General features: G+C 39.5%; 1 protein-coding gene across 1 annotated transcript in view; it reads left to right on the forward strand.

The window, feature by feature from the left end:
* The window catches only part of LYST (lysosomal trafficking regulator), a 177,242-nt gene that overhangs the window by 154,695 nt on the left and 3,354 nt on the right, over positions 1-19,193 (forward strand). Inside the window, exons 47-51 of the mRNA XM_060035027.1 lie at positions 3,099-3,235; positions 7,019-7,117; positions 12,931-13,070; positions 13,351-13,448; positions 18,790-18,946. Coding sequence (XP_059891010.1) covers positions 3,099-3,235; positions 7,019-7,117; positions 12,931-13,070; positions 13,351-13,448; positions 18,790-18,946 — 631 coding nt within the window. The remainder of the gene's footprint in view (positions 1-3,098; positions 3,236-7,018; positions 7,118-12,930; positions 13,071-13,350; positions 13,449-18,789; positions 18,947-19,193) is intronic.

The raw sequence follows: 19,193 nt of genomic DNA on the forward strand, positions 1-19,193 counted from the left end.
CGTCCTAGGCATGTCTTTCATGAGATCTGAATGTTTCCCCTCATCTGTGCTGCTATTTTGTTTTATTTCTGAGTTTTCTGAGTCCTTGGCGAAAAACTAAACTCAAATCTGTGTTCATTTAATGCAACGTAGGAATTAAAACATAGTACGTGAAAAAAATGGGAACTAAATGCAATGTCATTTGAAATGAGAGGAGGAGACAAGAATAAATGTCTCACAAGATGAAAACATTAACAGTTTTATATAAATGTACACTTTGAGACTCTTGAATTCCAGAATAGACAGACTTATGTGACCAGCAAATCTAGTACCTCAGAAGAGACAAGCATGAGATTAAAACACAACGAGGAAGTCATGATAGCCTTGAAAATAGGTTTTTAAAATATGTATGTCTGGAAAGCAATGTTTTTCTCACCTCTCTGTGCACTGACTCACTGAAAGCAACACATGGAAAAGTGCTGTCAGTAGAGGCCCTCTTCATATTTCTAAATGTCACCTACACCGTGGAAAACTAGTGACATTTTCCGCTCAAGTAATCCCTCCGTCCTCCCAAATTAACCGTTTTACTTAATGTGAAAGAACTCTTCCTACGTCCTAGGCATGGGCTTTAAACACTAAAATGAATGACTGAGGGTACCCATCTGTTCGCATCAGGTGTGTGCAGATTTGCCCGGAAGCCTGCGTGTGGACCAGACACGTCTTAGCGTTCCGCGCTGTTAGTGTTTAACCTTGCGTTCTGTGCACTGTGCTCCTCGGTCCACATGGCCTCCCACCCCACGGAGCACCACAGTGCAGAGATGCCAGGACCCATGCCAAACATCGACCACCTAAAGGAATTCAGTGTGCTGGCTGGGCCACAGTTCTTTTAGACTCACTCTTCATTCTGTCATGAAATGAATGATCGATTGCCTTTATAGTTGTCGGTAATAAAAGAGGCTGCGCGCCATTTTGTCTAAGTTTAGTGAGCTAGGAGGAGAAGGTAAAAGCTGTTTGGTCATCGCTGGAATATCAGTACTTTATTCTCACTAGGACGTTGCAATTAGCTATGAGGTATGTCACAAGTAATTTACTACTAATAATACTTAAAGTACCAAAATGCGTGAGTAATTTATCTTTAAAAAATTAATTAGGGTGGATTGAAGTTTATCTCTTTAGAGCAGAGAGAAAGGGCTGGTATTATCATGCTAATGATGGGACTTAAATATGTCCAGTATAATTGCTAACCTGTCTTATTTGTGCCACTTCAGTCACAAGCCCTTAGTGGCCCTTAATAGCTGTGTTCATTCAGATTACACTTTATTTCCTCATAGAATGTATTTGGGATTTATCAGAATCTAGGTGTGTCCAGGGAAGTGGTATCATACAAGTTACAGCCATGGCCTCGTTCTGGCACGTGCCTGAATTTGCATTCTCGTTCTGCTGCCTAATACCTGTGTGATCTTGAGAAAATGACTTACACTTTTGGAATCCTGGCTTTTAATCTATAAAATGGGAGTAACAAAAGGACTTATCTCACAGGGTAATTCACTGTAAGGATTAAGTGAAATAATATAAGGAACGACTAACACAGCGCGGGACTCATTCTAAGTGCTTAATAAATAAATGCTCATCGGACAGTTAGCACCCTGGGGCCAGGGGCCGTGTGAGTGTTCACTGCTGTACCCAGCGCGGAACCGTCCACGGGGCCATTTCGGAGAGGCCTGGACTGACTGGGAGTGCACCTGGCAGATGGAAGGCCATGTGTGTTAGGCACTGCTGTGTCAAATAACTGTGCCATTTTGCTTAGTTATATATGCATACTACAATATAGCAGCTAAACCCCCATGGTTTTCATGATCTTTAGCCCAGTATAGGCCAATTGGTTGAGAACTGACAATGCCTCAAAATTGCCTGAGGTACTTTTTTTCAAAATATATTGATACTTGGTTGGGTCCCATTGAAGACATACCGCTTCGGAATCTCTGGGGCTTGAGCCTAAGCCTGTGCACGCTACAAAAGCCATTTTCTTGCAAACTCCTGCTTAAGATCCACTGTTCCAATAGATAAAGCAGAAGTTTATTGTTCTTTTTTAAAAAATATGGTGCCTCTTGTGTTGCCGGAATGAGAAACCAGGAACAGTTACTGAGTTCCTACTACATGCCAGTCTTTATGGTGGAATTTGCAAGGTCCCAAGGCTCATGAAGTGTGGTTCCTTTCCATAGCAGCTTATGTAGAGAGGAGTTTATACTTAACAAGGATATCCCAGTTTCTTTATTGCAAAAGTGATGTCCACATTTGGGATTATACTCAACAAAACAAAAAAATCTGTGAATTACATTTTCAGTGCGCTGTTGATTCATTCGACAAATATTTATTTGTTTTATTGCTTTATATGCTGGGTATTATGCTAGGTACTCACATTCTCTCTCCTTAAGGAACTCAAAGCTCCTAAGTTTCCAGGGCAGCACCAGCTATAGCATTTATGCTGCATTTGCCCTAGTCAACGTGCCAACAAGGCGTAGATCATGAGAAACGCTGATGTCAGGAGGTCCAGATCTTTATCCCCAAAGGACATACTACTGTGTACGGGTCCAATGAGAAAAGAAAAGAACCTTGTTAAACGAAGGTCTCCCGTGCAGTCCTTGCAGTTGAAAGGATTAAATTATCCCTTCTCAGGATTGCTTCTGCTCTAGCAATGATCCCCTTCTGGTATTAATAGTTGTCCATATTGATTTTTCAACAGGGTATCTACGTTTTTTAAAACATTTTCTAGTTCATATTTATTGTTAAAAGTAAGGTGTCACAGAACATGAATAGAGGAAGCTTGATTATCACTGTCTTTTATAAAGATTTCCTAACAGAAATTTTAGTACTAAGTCATATAAATCCCAACCAAAACACCACAGGTGAAAAAGAATACAGTTCCACCCTTAGAATCCCATTAACCTTAAAGGAATAAAACTAACACAATTGGGTCCATCTTATGGATATAAAGATGCTTTTGCACTGGAATGACCGTGTTCTGCTGTGTGAACTTGAGCCTTTAACCTGCCATTGTGGCCGGCTGTCCAGTAATAACGGAGCAGTGGCAACTGATGCTTTTATTTCTCCTCCTTGAGGTGTGAGAAGCATGAACAGTACTGACATTCAGTGGTCCGCCATCCTGAGCTGGGGATATGCTGATAACATTCTGAGGTTGAAGAGTAAACAAAGCGAGCCTCCAATAAACTTTATACAAGGTTCACAGCAGTATCAGGTAAACATTTTCATGAAGTACTTTATAATAATAATTAAATATAATGCTTTAAAAAGGAGTCAGACTGATGGCAGCTAGTCCAGGAGCTGGTGATGCTGGATGTATGCCTTGTTTACAGCGCTGACAGATCCCTAACTGCCGCTGTCTGTGTCCCCAGAGTTTGTCCTCTACCCAGTCTCTTGTTGAGCCAGCATCAGCTCATGGCTCAGTATTGGAACAAAATCAGCATTGCTTTCTTCTCAGTGTCCACTTACCTTTTGTTACTGTGTCATTTTCTTTCTTCCTCTTTCTTTCTTTTCTTTCTTTCTTTCTTTTTCTTCCTTCCTTCCTTTCTTCCTTCCTTCCTTCCTTCCTTTTCTTTCTTTCTTTCTTCCTTCCTTCCTTTCTCTTTCTTTCTCTCTTTCTTTCTCTCTCTCTTTCTCTCTGTATAGCTGTGGTGGGTCTTCATTGCTGTGTGCGGGCTTTCTCTAGTTGAGGCGAGCGGGGGCTACTCTTTGTTGTGGTGTGCAGGCTTCTCATCACAGTGGCTTCTTGTTGTGGAGCACGGGCTCTAGGCATGCGGGTTTCAGTAGTTGTGGCACAAGCGCTCAATAGTTTGGCTCACAGGCTCTAGAGCACAGCCTCAGTAGTTGTGACGCACGGGCTTAGCTGCTCCGCGGCATGTGGGATCTTCCTGGACCAGGGCTCAAACCTGTGTCCCCTGCGTTGGCAGGCAGATTCTTAATCACGGCGCCACCAGGGAAGTCCCTTTACTATGTCATTTTCAATAACCAGAGTGCCATGTTCTATACCTGGCTTTTTCTAAATGAACCGGGTATTTAGGCATCACAACATGGTAGAAAGAGCCTTGGAGCTAACTGTAGCTCTGTGATCTGTGTTAGTGTCCAGCTCTGTTATTTACTATGTAGCCTTTGGCAAGGAATTTAACCTTACCCAACTTGAGTTTCTTTCCTCTTCTCTAAAACTGGGCTAGTCATACTCCCACCACTCTCTCATAAAGCTGTTGTAAAAATGTCTCCAGTGTTTCTGAAAGTGCTTTGTAAACTATAAAACACCATGTACACACACACACACACACACACACACACACACACACACAGCACTGCCATAACTTTTTCCGGTACTAAGTTGTATGTTAAACCTTCTTTCTTTGACTGTCTTTCCATAGGAAGTTCTTTTACTGTTTTCTGACTTCGTTACCTGCATAGCACCTGGTGCCTATTCATATAGTCCTAACACTCGTCACCATTCCCTGAGCACTTTAAAGATGGAGTCAGCTACTTTTGGGGAATTTTTGGCAGTGAAAGAAAGGAGAGCAATGGCTTGTTTGCTTAACCTTCAATATGCGTGGAAAAAAAGGTCACTGCCTTTTGTCATCTGGCTTACCAGTAAACTAACAAAAGTAAGAATAAAGGACAGTGAAAAACAACCTTATTATAAATTTTAATAAGAATTTAAGCACTGAAAAATTATTTCTATCATGTAAAGTTGGGCACAGAAACATCATTAAAGATGAAAAAATACCCTCATTAAGTCCTTTTAGCAAAACAGGATGATTCAGATTTCTAGCAAACACGGTGTGATAAAGTACTTCCGGTCAAGTGCCTAAGTAACTAGATAAGAGTACCATATTTCATTTTGTTCTTAGAAATATGTTGTTCACTCATTGGTTGTTTAGTATGAGAAAATTTGTCCAGGGTATTATCATATGAAGACTCACTCTCTGAGATTTCACTTATCTGATCAATTTCATCATCATCATTACAGATTAGAGTCCTGCTGTCTCTTAGCCTTTATCTTCTGATTGATCTCATAATTGTGAAACATGTTCTGTCAATTTTCTTCTCTTTTCTATTATTGCTGGAAAATGAAAAATTCTCAATTTCCAACTGTGTTCGATGACAGCTGAAAGTAGACTACAGAAATGGCGTCTTTGGTCTTCTTTTATACTTTCTCAAAAGATGACAACATTCTTTTGACAATGCAGTAAGAAAACCAAAAGATGACAATTTAGGGACTTTCCTGGTGGGGCAGTGGTTAAGAATCCACCTGCCAATGCAGGGGACACGGGTTCAAGCCCTGGTCCGGGAAGATCCTACATGCTGCGGAGCAACTAAGCCCGTGCGTCACAACTACTGAGCCTGTGCTCTAGAGCCCGTGAGCCACAACTACTGAGCCTGCGTGCCACAACTACTGAAGCCCATGCACCTAGAGCCTGTGCTCCACAACGAGAGGAGCCACCGCAATGAGAAGCCCGCGCACCGTAACAAAGAGTAGCCCCCGCTCGCCACAACTAGAGAAAGCCCGTGTGCAGCAACAAAGACCCAACGTAGCCAAAAATAAATAAATTAATTAATTTTTTTAAAAAGGTGACAATTTATTTCACATTTTACATTATCCTTCCAGGAGATCCATCATTCTTCCATTTTCTTGTTTTGTTTGTTTTGTTTTAGCATAGTTGGGAATGATTGCAGAGTAGCGATGAAATAACTCCTAGGATGATGAAATAGCAAAGTGTTTCAAAATAGAGAAAAAAATGAGATTATTGAAATCCTAGAAATGTAACTTAGGTTTATAAAAGAGTTCAGTCGACCCATATGGTAATTGCAAGACAGAGTGAGTTTTATTCTTCATATAAGAAATAGGTACATTTTCTTTTTCCTCTTTGGAAGACCTCTAAGAAAGAATAAAAATTATGAAATATCAATCTTTACAAATAGAACTATTCAAGAAAGAAACTCAAAGGATAAAATTAGATCCAATGGACTCTGAAGATATATTGAGAGTTAAGAAGAGTCAGGCTCCAAGCAAGTCATTTTTCAAGGTAGCAGACACTTGAACACGTTTGCAGGGCCAGGGGAAGAAGCCAGCAAATGACAGCTTGAAATTCTGACAGTTGTTTGAGAAACACCGGGGTGGGGTGGGGCTGGCCTTAAAAACAGAGGGGCTTCTCTAAATCAGGAGGCGACGCGAGACATTTTCAGGCCCAAAGGAGGGAAAGGGATGAGGTCTGTGGCTGATGACCGCCGTCTTCTTAGTGAAGTGAAGTGTGTGGGTATTGCTGACCAGCCGACCGACCAGGAGACGTGGGACTGGAGAGGGGGCAGAGCAGCTGGGGACAGCTGCTGGGGTGTGGTGCTGGGGGTCCGCTAGTGCCAGAGGAAGACTGTCAGGCCGAGCAAAGAGGTGAGCCCACCTTGAATAGTGTCGCCATGGTTGGGACTCAAGGGTTTATAATCCCCAAGGAATAATCCCAGATTTTTTTTCTCCACGTTTATCTTTCTTTCTTCTCCTATCTAGCAATCTTTAGAACTGTTAGAAGCAATACCTCTACTTATATATATACTCTGTTTCCCTACCAAAGACAGAAAAAGGAAAAAAAAAAAAGAAATAAAAGTAAAAATCAGGTACATGCATCTCTCTCTCTCTCTCTCTCTCTCTCACACACACACACACACACACACACACACACACACACACACACACAGGAACAAATGGCCCTGTGTGTATTTGTGTGTGTGTATTTGTGTGTGTGTGTGTATGTGTGGACACAGAAAAATGTAAAATCATAGACAATGCATTGTAATACATTTTAATTTGGAAACAGCTTTTAGAAAGCTTTAAGTTACAGAATATTATTATATCTTACACCATTCTAATCATTTCAAGTAAAATGTTTACCTTAAATTTTGTGATCATATATTTTTAAAATAATTGTCAGAAAAGTAGGAGCATTTCTCATGCTTTTTAAACATGATAATCTTTGATTTGTCCTTTCTCTAGGTGACTAGTTGTGCTTGGGTACCGGACAGTTGCCAACTGTTTACTGGGAGCAAATGTGGTGTCATCACAGCCTACACAAACAGATTCATGAGTGGCACGGTAGGTCCTGGGCGCGTTTTGTGGGATTTTCATGTTAGTGAGGGGAAGAAACCCTTTATGAAGTATAAATTTGGTATAAGATTAAATTTTTTGTACATTAATCTTTTGTACTTTAATCTTTTCACATAAGCTCTTAAAATGTAAAAGGTCACATGTCTAACTCTTTAATTTTAGGCTTATTAAGATCACAAAAATTTTGAAAATAACCGTAAAGGTCAGAGACAGACAGTATTTTGAGTTATGACCTGTTTTGAGTTTAGGCTTTTTCATGGCATTTTGATGCTTGCTTGCTTTCGTTCTCGGTATCAACCTGAGTGCTTACAAGTATCCCACAATATTCTATAAAAGTTGGAAGTACAGAACTTCTAATGTTCAACATTCCTGTGCCCTCTGGGTGAATTAAATGACAGAAAAATCCAAGTAGCCAGTCTTGATTTCTACCACTTACTGGAAGAAATTTTTTCATTCACTGAATCCTTTGGATTTGAGAGTTAAATTATTAAAACACTCTAGTGAAGAAGACATTATGCAATACTTCTTTTACTCTACTGTCATTCCTTTTTTTTGTTTTTTTGCAGTAACAGTACTTACTTTTTTAAGAGATTAAACCTACAGTATTTTAGTAGTTAATTAAAGAAGCAATTCCTAAGAGGCATTTCCACTGTAGGTCTGTCATTCCTTTCTTGAATCAGCTGTCTGAGGTGCTGTTGAGGATTAGTGGCAAGTTTAGGATGATAACTCAGTGATTATCATTCTAGTCTAAAATGTGCTCTGTGCTTTGTTTTAATTACAATTTTCTGCATTATTTTATAAAACATGTTTTACTGGGTGAAACCTGTATTTCTAGCATAGGGTGATGCTCAGTTCCTTACTTTTCTGTCCAAGTTTATTCTCTTTTAAGCCCTTGTTAAGGTTCTTTGCCACGATCCTTGGGGTATAAATGTGACCATAATATTGTTTCTGTCTCTTAGTCTAAGGAGTCATTAAAATGTTTGAAGCAGGAGTGATATGATCCAGTCAGCATTTTAAGGCCATCACTGTAACGCCTACGAGGAGAATCGCTTAAAAGGGGTGTGGGGCTGGAGGGGAGGGTACCAGTTCAGAGACGCTGTAGTGATACAGGCCGGCCATGGTGAGGGCTCCGTGTCAGGAGGTTGGCATGTACAGGTTATTGCAGGACAGTGAGGTTGTGCTCTAAGAAAGATTCACACACAGCTTAGAAGAGCCACAAGTGGGACCAACCAGATGTCAGGGAGCCTGAAAAGTTACACATGAGCTAGATCTTTTTTGTTTGTTTGTTTTTGTTTTTGTTTTTGCGGTACACGGGCCTCTCACTGTTGTGGCCTCTCCCGTTGCGGAGCACAGGCTCCGGACGCGCAGGCTCAGCGGCCATGGCTCACGGGCCCAGCCGCTCCATGGCACGTGGGATCTTCCCGGACCAGGGCACAAACCCGTGTCCCCTGCATCGGCAGGCAGACTCTCAACCACTGCGCCACCAGGGAAGCCCCCCACATGAGCTAGATCTTAAAGGACCATTTTACTAAGTGGAGAAAAGAAGAAAGAGTATTGTAGCAAAGTAAACCAGCACATGGAAACAAAGGCATGGTAGTTTGGGGGATGGCAGATACTTTTATGTGTAGTTTAGAGTAGAACGTGCTGGGAGGAGTGCCACATTCAGGGCAGGAACAGTAGAGTGAGGTGAGGGTCTTATACACAGGCCACAGTAAGAAGAATGCTAGGGGGTCTGAGCAGAGAGGCGCCTTCACTTGTGGATTGTCTTCTGTTTTCTCCTTTTTACTCCCCAAGGCCTAAAGCGGATGTTAATTTTATAATATCTCTAATATTTACCACTGCCATTGCCTTTCACCTTCTGAGTTCACCCTGTTTCCTTTTTTCTACAAATACATTCTAATCTCTGCTGCTAGAGCAGTTGTCTGCTTGTACACTCAGATCATTTGCACCATCATAGACACCTATTTAAAAACTAGCTTCATCTTTTGTTTTTTATTTCCTCTTGCTTTCCCCAACACTATGAACAGCCTTGCTCTTAGTTTTCCTTACTTCCATTCTTCCTATAATTTAAAATTGTAATTGTACGCTAGCACAGTATACAGTATTGGTTAAAAAAAACCAAAGATTAAGCTGTACTCAGTATAGGAGTAATTTTGCACAACATAGCTTTGAAATAGATCAAAGATGTAGCTATTATCATTTGAATACAGCAAGACACATGCTTCTTTTAGTTTGAAGTTATTGTGAAGTCTTAGGTTGCTTACCTTTCCTCAGTTCTGTATTTGCCTGAAAGTGGATTTTTTCAATTTATTTGTAAGGGTTTTCTTTTTCTCCTAAGTATTAATAGTATTAGGTAATCAAGTCATGAGATTAATAGTTACTATTTAAACCATGTCCAAAATTGTATCTTAGCTGTGTGGTTTTATCATTGTTTGATCTGAGAGAAGGTTACTTGGGTTTTTGTAGATGTTGTTGTTGCTTTTTATTGGGGACCGTCTCATCATTTTGGGGTCCCCGAAGCTGCAGATGTGACCCTATGCCTGTGAGGTTGGCAGGAAACACCTCATGTTTACTAGCTTCTGTTCTCCCAACCCGCTGAAGGCCATGGTTCTAAAAGTATCTGTGCTCTCGTTTGTGTTGGCCTTGACACATACGAAAGACCACCTCCCAAGCACCATATAGGATATGACCAAAATAATTGTTGTCTGAAAATATTTTCGAGGGAATCTTATGAAATACTTTCCTGAGCTAGTGAAGCATATATAACTTTGAGCATTGTGAGTTTCTGTTGACTATCCCAAGATAGTCTGCTAAAATGCATTCTACATGTGTAATGACGAATATGTTGCTTGGTTATAGGGAATGGTTATCTATAAGCCATTTGTATACAGTATTAGAGAAGAATGTCTTCTAAAAGTGATAACTGGTTTTAAAATAGTTGGTCTTGAGTCATTTTTTCACTAATTAAATAGTGTGGCCACATCATCTTCATATAAGTGAACACCTGTATTTCTGTTCTCTAAATTGATGGTGGTTGGAGAAAATATATGCAGTGTATCAAGGTAGTATTACACCATTCAAGAACATTTTATGAAGAAGTAGGCCAGCACAAGATTCCTGTTCTACCCATGGAAATTATTTTCTGATCCATCAGGGAATCATCTAGTAACACTAACACCTGCAATCATTTTAAAGTGAAAAATCTATAAAATTTCAATAACCACTATAGGGTACCTACCTTGTGTTTACCCCATAAATATTATTCATGATCATGAAGTAAAAAAAAAAATACACACACACACATATATATACATACATATATTTATTTATTATTATTATTTTTTTAATAAGCAAGGAGGGAGCTTTAGCTTGAGGGCATTTGTCAATCCTAGAATATTGACACTGTCCTTGGACAGCCTCTTGTGAGAGGAATAGAAAACAACAACAAGGGACAGAGCAAGCTGGGGAGTCCCAAGGAGGCCCTTGTCTGAAAGACTGGTCCCTAAGAGTAAGGATGAGTCAGATAGGACCAACTCTTGCCTGGAATTACAGCCTGGATTGGAATCCCCTGGGTTGTCCAGGATCCTCAAGACTTGACTTTGGGTAAAGCGTCCCTAGCCTGGCATGGAGATCCAGGTCATCCAGCAGAAGAAACAAGGAGGTACTTGCATTCTATTCCACAAATAGAGGAATTCCTACAAATAATCTTCTTAATGTAGTAACAAATACACAAAACCAAGCACACAGATTTACAGATAAGAAAATGAATATGTGAACAAGTTAAACTTAGTTACAATAAGAGAAATTCAAGTTAAAGCAACCTTGATTGCCGTTTAAAACTCGGGAAATTTTCACAGATTTAGAATGGGAATTGAGTCACAAACTGAAATGCTGCAGAGTTCAAGCAGAGAAGGAAGGAGCTCAGGCCTTTGGGGGCAAGGAATTCTTTGGTCCCAGGGACCCTGAAGAATGGTCTGCAAGGGCGCTGGCACACCCCTGTGGCCCTGCAGGCTCCTGGCCCTGCGGGGAAGGTCACGGAGGAGAGCCAGAAGGGGCCCAGAACCAGGACTCGTGCCCTTGTTCAGAGCCATCTGGTTGCTGTGGTTGTGTGCAGTTGAAGGCCACATGCCCTAGCTAAACAGAAGCCACTGCCACACAGCTCAAGCCAGTGGTTCCAAGGGGAACTGTAAGCCTGGTATCGCCGGGTCATTTGAGTCTTTAAGAATAAAATAGGTATTTTTACGTGAAAAATAAAGCACTTAAAATAGATGAGCTGCAGCTAATAACACATGTTTCAAAAGCAGTGGTGATCAAAAAGGCAAGATGCAGCAGATACCTAAAGAATAATTAATACCATATATATAAAGTTTAGCAACATGAAAAACAATACAATTGTTATAGTAACATATAGTAGAACATAAATTCTACATACATGGGAAACAAATACAAAATTCAGGATAATAGTAACTTCTGACAAGAGAGAGGAAATAGAATGTAAAACAGTACACAGACTATGTAATGTTTAATGTCTTCTTTATTTAAAAAATAAGCTGATCTTATAAAATATTAGGATTAGTTTAACTGAGTGGTCAGTATACAGCTTTTTATTATACTTTCTTTCTACTTTTCTATATTCTTTGTATTGAAATACTTTATGACAATAAACTGCTACTCTAATGAAAACAAAGGTTAGACCCTGTGTGGACATCTGGCATCTGTGAGCCATGTGGAACTTGGAACATCAGTTTTCAATGTTTGATTTAGAAAATCAGTCCACAACTATTGATGAGTAATACATCGCCATTGGTGGCATCATGAATTGGTACAAAGCCTTTGAAAAGTACACTCAAGAACTGTAAAATTATTAATATTCACTGATCCACTAGTAGGATACTGGAAATTCTAAAGAAATGATTTAGAGGAGGAACAAAACTTATATACATGAAGGATTTAATTATGACATCTATAATTTTGAAAAAATTTGAAACAATTTTAAATGTCTATAATAAAGGATGCTCAAGGGGACTTCCCTGGTGGTGCAGTAGTTAAGAATCCGCCTGCCAAGGAAGGGGACATGGGTTCGAGCCCTGGCGCGGGAAGATCCCACATGCCGCAGAGCAACTAAGTCCGTGTGCCACAACTACTGAGCCTGTGCTCTAGAGCCCATGAGCCACAACTGCTGAGCCCATGTGCCACAACTACTGGAGCCCAGCGCGCCTAGAGCCCGTGCTCTGCAACAAGAGAAGCCACCGCGATGAGAAGTCCGTGCACCACAAGGAAGAGTAGCCCCTGCCCGCCGCAATTAGAGAAAGCCTGTGTGAGGCAACAAAGACCCAACACAGCCAAAAATAAATAAATAAATAAATTAATTGATTATTTTTAAAAGGGATGCTCAAGTAAATTATGGTATACTAACTGTATAGAATATTATAACACTTAAAAATCATTTTGAAGACACTGTCAAAAATGGAAAATGCTTATGGGAGAATGTATAAAATACAAAATAGGGAATTATTTGTATGGCAATAATCACAGCTATAAAATGCATATGTAATTGGCTAAAGACTGGAAAAGAATAGACAAAAATGAAAAGCTTATTTGTTGATGAAATTATGGTCAATTAAAAATTTGTTAATGTTTAATTAGTTTTACTCTTTAGAAAAAGTTGAACTAGATTGAAAAATGAGATGTTTGAGAAGAATATTTGAATCACTTGGGTTATTTTTATTTTTGAGATACGACACTAGGATACCTTTCGTCATGGTTTTTGTTTTATACTTTACTTATTTTTTAAATTTTAGCCTTCAGAGATAGAAATGGAGTCTCAGATACATCTCTATGGGCACACAGAAGAGATAACCAGCTTATTTGTCTGCAAACCATACAGTGTAATGATAAGTGTGAGCAGAGATGGAACCTGCATCATATGGGATTTAAACAGGTACAGAAATCTCCAACTCTAAAATAGCTACTTTTAATGTTTTAGTTCTTACTGTGAGAAATAGGTGCACTAAAATAATATCTTTATATCATAATAGCTTTAAGCATGAAATACGGACTTTACCTTTGTAATCTTATTGAATTAAAAAATCAGTTAGGAATATAGTCAGGAATGCCTTATAAATAGTAGATACATATACAGTGAGGAAAAGAATTATACAAATAAGAGAATATAATTATATGTAATGATCATATGCAAATTCATGTCTTTGGTCTTTCAGGTTGTGCTACGTACAAAGTCTGGCGGGACACAAAAGCCCTGTCACAGCCGTCTCTGCCAGTGAGACTACAGGTGACATTGCCACCGTGTGTGACTCAGGTGAGCTGGCCTCAAAACCAAAGCACAGGGTGGTTGCCCTCACAGTGCATTCAGCCAGCTGGTTACTTCATAGGTTAAACTGTTGCATTACATCTCTCAGGTCCCTACCAGATCTGTATACTTAGGTGATAGCCTGTATGTGTGTTAAGACTCCACACTCCCAATGCAGGGGTCATGGGCTCGATCCCTAGTCAGGGAACTAAGATCTGGCATGCCACACAGCAAGGCCAAAAAAAAAACCCAGTAAGGTTGAAGATTGAGTTCATCAATTTCGGCATCTACTTATGCAAAAGTTAGTATTGTCATAATTTAACTTTTTTCTGATATATGTAAGATTGCATTTGAGCACATGTAAGTTAAGCAAATTACTGTTACATAATTATCTGAATTTTCTTTGGTTTTATTTTTCCATCCTTTTTTGCTTCTGCTTTTTTTTTTTTTCGCGGTACGTGGGCCTCTCACTGTTGTGGCCTCTCCCGTTGCGGAGCACAGGCTCCAGACGCGCAGGCTCAGCGGCCATGGCTCACGGGCCCAGCCGCCCCGCAGATCTTCCCAGCCCGGGGCACGAACCCGTGTTCCCTGCATCGGCAGGTGGACTCTCAACCACTGTGCCACCAGGGAAGCCCTGCTTCTGCTTTTTAACTACTGACTTTGCTACCTCCCTCCTGACTAAATGAAAAGAATGATGATCAACTTCCTACATGTGTCTTGCAGTTCCTGTGAGAGAGTAGTATAAAATAATAATGGACGTATAATTTGCCCAAAATTTGCATGGCAAAGATATATCTCCTAATCAAAGGTCTGGCTTTTAGTTTTTGTTTTTTCATGTATACATATTAAAAAACTTGATGCATCCAGAGAGAAAGAACTGTTGAAAAGCTCATCAATTTTCTGTTTGCATTTCCATTAATTGAAAGGATCCTTGGAAGAACTGTTTCTTTTTTTTTCCACTCAGTACAGATATCTTCCACACATCTACAGTGGGTGGTCTTTTATCCTTTGCTTGCATCCTTTGCTTGCATCCTTTGCTTGCATTTTTCATATTGTTTGTTTTTTCCTGACACCAAATGTGTGGTCTTTCCAGACACTAAACAGTTCTCCAATTCTATGACACCAACTGGGTGTCCAACAGTGCAATTCAATTCTGACACTAACTAGTTGAAGTTAGCAAATTTGGGAGTCCCAAGACCCCCCACCAGGTTTGATCATTCTCTCGAATGACTCACAAAACTCAGTAAAACACTGTACTTACTACTATGGTTCATTACAAAGGATAGAAGTGAACAGCCAGAAGAAAAGGTAGGTAGGGTGAGGTCACAGGGTCTGTCCCTGTGAAGTCAGACTGCACCACCCTCCTGGCATGTCAGTGTGCTCATCAACTTGGAAACTCTCCTCCCACTGTTGTTTAGGAGTTTTTCTAAGGTTCCATTCTGTAGGCAGTAGATTCTATCATTGGCCATTAGGAACTGAGCTCAACCTCCCGCCCCTCTCCCTTCCCTGGAAGTGGGAGGTGCTGTAAGTTCTAACTCGGGGTTGGCTTTTCGGGTGACCAGTTCCCATCCTGAAGCTGTCTGGGCCTCCCCCCAGGAGTTATCTCATTAGCATAAAAAAGACAGTAAATTAACAAGGATTTAGGAGCTCTATGCCAGGGACCTGGGACAAAGTCCGAATATTTATTTTTGTACTATACCACAGTAAAACTCTTGTTTTTACAAAACACTCATTCATGCTTGTATTCAAGAAAAGTAACATCTTCAGTCATGCTTCAAGATTTCAGTGTGAAGTATTTGCCAGTCTTCACCCCTAGTCATAAAATAATGTCATGAAAATATTTTTATTTCCTAATCAGCATAACTAAGGGGAAAGACCTTAAACAGTTGACTTTGGTAATATAAGTGTGGGCAGATTATTGATGACTTTGCTAATTGTTCCTCCTTGATTTATACATTAGTGGCTTTTAGTATGTCACATCAAGAGGGAATTTGGGGGAATCATATAATGATTATTTATATAGAGTTCTCTACTTTCTTGTTTTGGCAACATTTGGAAGTTAGGACTGATCCCGAGGGAACCAAATTTTGTAAAGTTAATTACTTTCCTGCTGCCAGTAGTGATTTATTATATCTGTGATATTACATTAGCTAGTCATATGGGAACACGAAACCAAATTACTTTTGCTTACAATTACCAGCTCACTAGTAGGGTGTTCAGGTGCCCCTAGGTAGTGTGCACAGTATAATAGAGTAATGGCTAGAACGTTCTTTCCACTTTGAACAAAAAGGCCTTCTACACTTGTTTGAGGCCTCTCAGTGCATATAGAAGAGGACTCATAAAGAGCAACTGGTATACAGACAGCATAATAAAAATAATGATTTTTTTTAATTTTATTTTTAAATAATGATTTTTTTTTTAAAAAGAGAGGACAAATTTACGTTAAGTGATCCAGACTGTATTTCATTCTCCTATTCTTATAGTCCAGGAAGGGAAGAAAGTTACCAGATTTAGCCTACGAAAAGTCTTGACACTTTAGTGAGAACCATCCAAGTAACTTTTAAATCAAAATTTAAGAGAAATAAATACATATGCATGTGCATGTATGTGTATATATAATATATAATGTGTATATGTATGTATACACATATATATTCTCAAAATTTTCTGTATTGGGGCTGAAGATACACTGGCAAACTCATTCCTCCTGATCCTAATTTCCCAGGGCTTATTATGGGATGTGGTTGTTACAGTGATAAGATGTAAAATTTATTAAACTATGTAAATATTATAGTAGATGGTTTCTGTATTTTTTAAAATCATTCTGCCACTATATCAAAATATGTGCATTTCAACTAGGGCTCATAGCCTTTTCCTGTGTTGCCAGTGGTACTCTGAAGTTAATATACTATTCTAAGATTCAGAGTAGGGGGTAGTTCTCCAATTTCTTTTAATTCTGATGAAGATGTATAGGAAGAATAAAGATTTTTTTCAGGAATACCCAACTTTCTGACTTTTAGTTGATATGTTAAATTATACATGAAAGCAATCCAGTATTGGGTAAGGGCCTCGATTTTTTTTTAATATATATTTATAATCTTAGGCAGATGAGTGGTTACTTGGTTTTGTGGCAGACCAAGTTTCTGGGCAATCTGCTAAGGTAATTCTTTGCCTGTTAAGTTCCATACCATACTTCAGAGTTGAGGACCACATTTAGATTTTTTATTTTGAAGAACTCAGCCATGCAATAGCTGTGTCTTACAGTTACCAACCCCTACATCAATATTGTTTACGGATATGTATCCAGTGACTTCAGTAAGCCTTTTGACCATACTAGTACACATCCGGTCACTTTATATATTTTTTAAAATCTTTATTAGATATTAAATTCAAAAGAAAGAGTGAAATCTCTACTTACGTAAAAGATGAGTTTATCATCTACAATTGTATTTCTTTAGCATATTGAGTCTCCTATATCTTTTTTTAAATTTATTTATTTTTGGCTGCGTTGGATCTTTGTTGCTGCACGTGCGCTTTCTCTACTTGCGGCGAGCAGGGGCTACTCTTCATTGCAGCGCGCGGGCTTCTCATTACGGTGGCTTCTCTTGTCGCAGCACACGGGCTCTAGGTGCGCGGACTTCAGTAGTTGTGGCATGCGGGATCAGTAGTTATGGCTCACGGGCTCTAGAGCCCAGGCTCAGTAGTTGTGGCACACGGGCTTAGCTGCTCAGTGGCATGTGGGATCTTCCCGGACCAGGGATCGAACCCGTGTCCCCTGCATTGGCAGGCGGATTCTTAACCACTGTGCCACCAGGGAAGTCCCAGAGTCTCCTATATCTTGATGCTTTATTTGGATAATCTCTCCTAATCAATATTCTACAATGGGAAGTAGACCACTGGGCATTTTTTAATCTTTGTGTGTGTGTGTGTGTGTGTGTATGTGTGTGGTAAAATATATTTAACATAAAAGCTGCCATTTAAACCATTTTAAAGAATACAATTCAGTGGCATTATTACGTTCACAGTGTTGTGCAACCATCACCACTGTCCGCTTCAAAAACTTTTTCATCACCCTGAACAGAAACTCTGTAACCATAACTCCCACACTCCTCCCTCCCCAGCAGGTAACCTCTATTCGACTTTCTCTCTCTGTGAATTTGCCTATTCTAGATATTTTATATAAGTGGAATCATACAGTATTTGTCCTTTTGTGTCTGGGTTATTTCACTTAGCGTACCACTTTCAAGGTTTATCCGTGTTGGTGCCTATATCAGAACTTCATTCCTTTTTGTGGCTAGACAATATTCCATCGTATAGATATACCACATTTTTGTTTATCCATTCATCTCTTGATAAACATTTGGGTTGTTCCCACCTTTTGCCTATTGTGAATGATACTGCAACACACTAGGCATTTTGGTTGGTGACATTTGAAGGTCTTCCGCATACCTTTAGGTAAAGAAGTATTTCCAATACTTATTTCTTTGCTATAAAATCTTTTCATTTCCTTAATAAAGAGAGAAACACATTGTCTGCTTTTCTGTTAGTTCTAATGGAGAGATAAAATTAAGTGTAGTAACACATTATGTCGTCCAAACTTTACCATGACTCTTAACCTCTGTCTTATCAGTATGAGAATATTTCTCCAAAGAAGGCTGGACACATCACCATGAGGCCCCAAACCACAGCCCGAGTTTATAGAAGATATTAAAGCAATTAGTGCCTCCTCCACCCCCTGGAAAACTACAAAAAGTTTGGTTACTCATGGTCTTTGAAAGGAAAAAAAATTCGTTTAATAAGACATCGATTTGTAAGGGTCAATCTTAGACATTCTGAAGAATTAGCTTTCATTTTTTTTAAGAAGACATTCTGAAGAATTATTTAGCTTTCATTTTTTTTAAGAATTAGTTTTTACCTCAGCTTTTACTGTAACTTTTTTTTCTTCAGAAGTCCCGGAAGTCACTTCTTATAGATAGTTTCACAGAATATTTTCTTCTCTTTTTGGAGATTGTTTAGCTTTCTAGGTCCTTTCAAATTCAGATTTGGCAGTTTGTATGCTGAAATATCATGACTACAGAAAGATTCATGGTTAATTTACATTGTTGCTCTACCTTGTAGCTTAATTTATTTTCGTTTTTTTCACTGGTCATCTTCTCTAGATAAATATGCCAACTCTGTGTGACTTACAGTGCAGTAGCTCCATTTATACAGTCTTCAGTCGTGAGTTGCCTATAAACTTCATCACTAAAACAAACAAGCTAGGCCCTCAGGGATGCCCCTCTGGGGCCCAGTTTAGGGGGCTCTGTGACACCCACAGCCTGGTGACCTGCGGGTGACTGTGGCATTTTAGCTGGCGGGGGCAGTGACCTCAGACTCTGGACAGTGAACGGGGACCTCGTTGGACATGTCCACTGCAGAGAGATTATTTGTTCCGTGGCTTTCTCGAACCAGCCTGAGGGAGTATCTATCAACGTGATTGCTGGGGGATTGGAAAATGGAATCGTAAGGTAAGAGGAGTTTCTTCTTTCTTTGTGTACTTTTGTCTATATGGGCACAGCAGTTTCAAAAATTGGTTTTTACTATCTAAACATAATAATATTTAGAGATTTAAAATCACCTTCGGATATCGGTTCTTCAGTTCTTCGTTTTATTTATAAATAGTAAAGATAGCTTTAGTACATTTTTGAAATTTTATATTGTTTGTCAACTATGAAAGAGTAACAATATGAAAGTACACAGTTAGGTTTCCTTTCT

This window comes from Delphinus delphis, chromosome 16 (genome assembly GCF_949987515.2).
Source record: "Delphinus delphis chromosome 16, mDelDel1.2, whole genome shotgun sequence".
Lineage (NCBI taxonomy): Eukaryota > Metazoa > Chordata > Mammalia > Artiodactyla > Delphinidae > Delphinus > Delphinus delphis.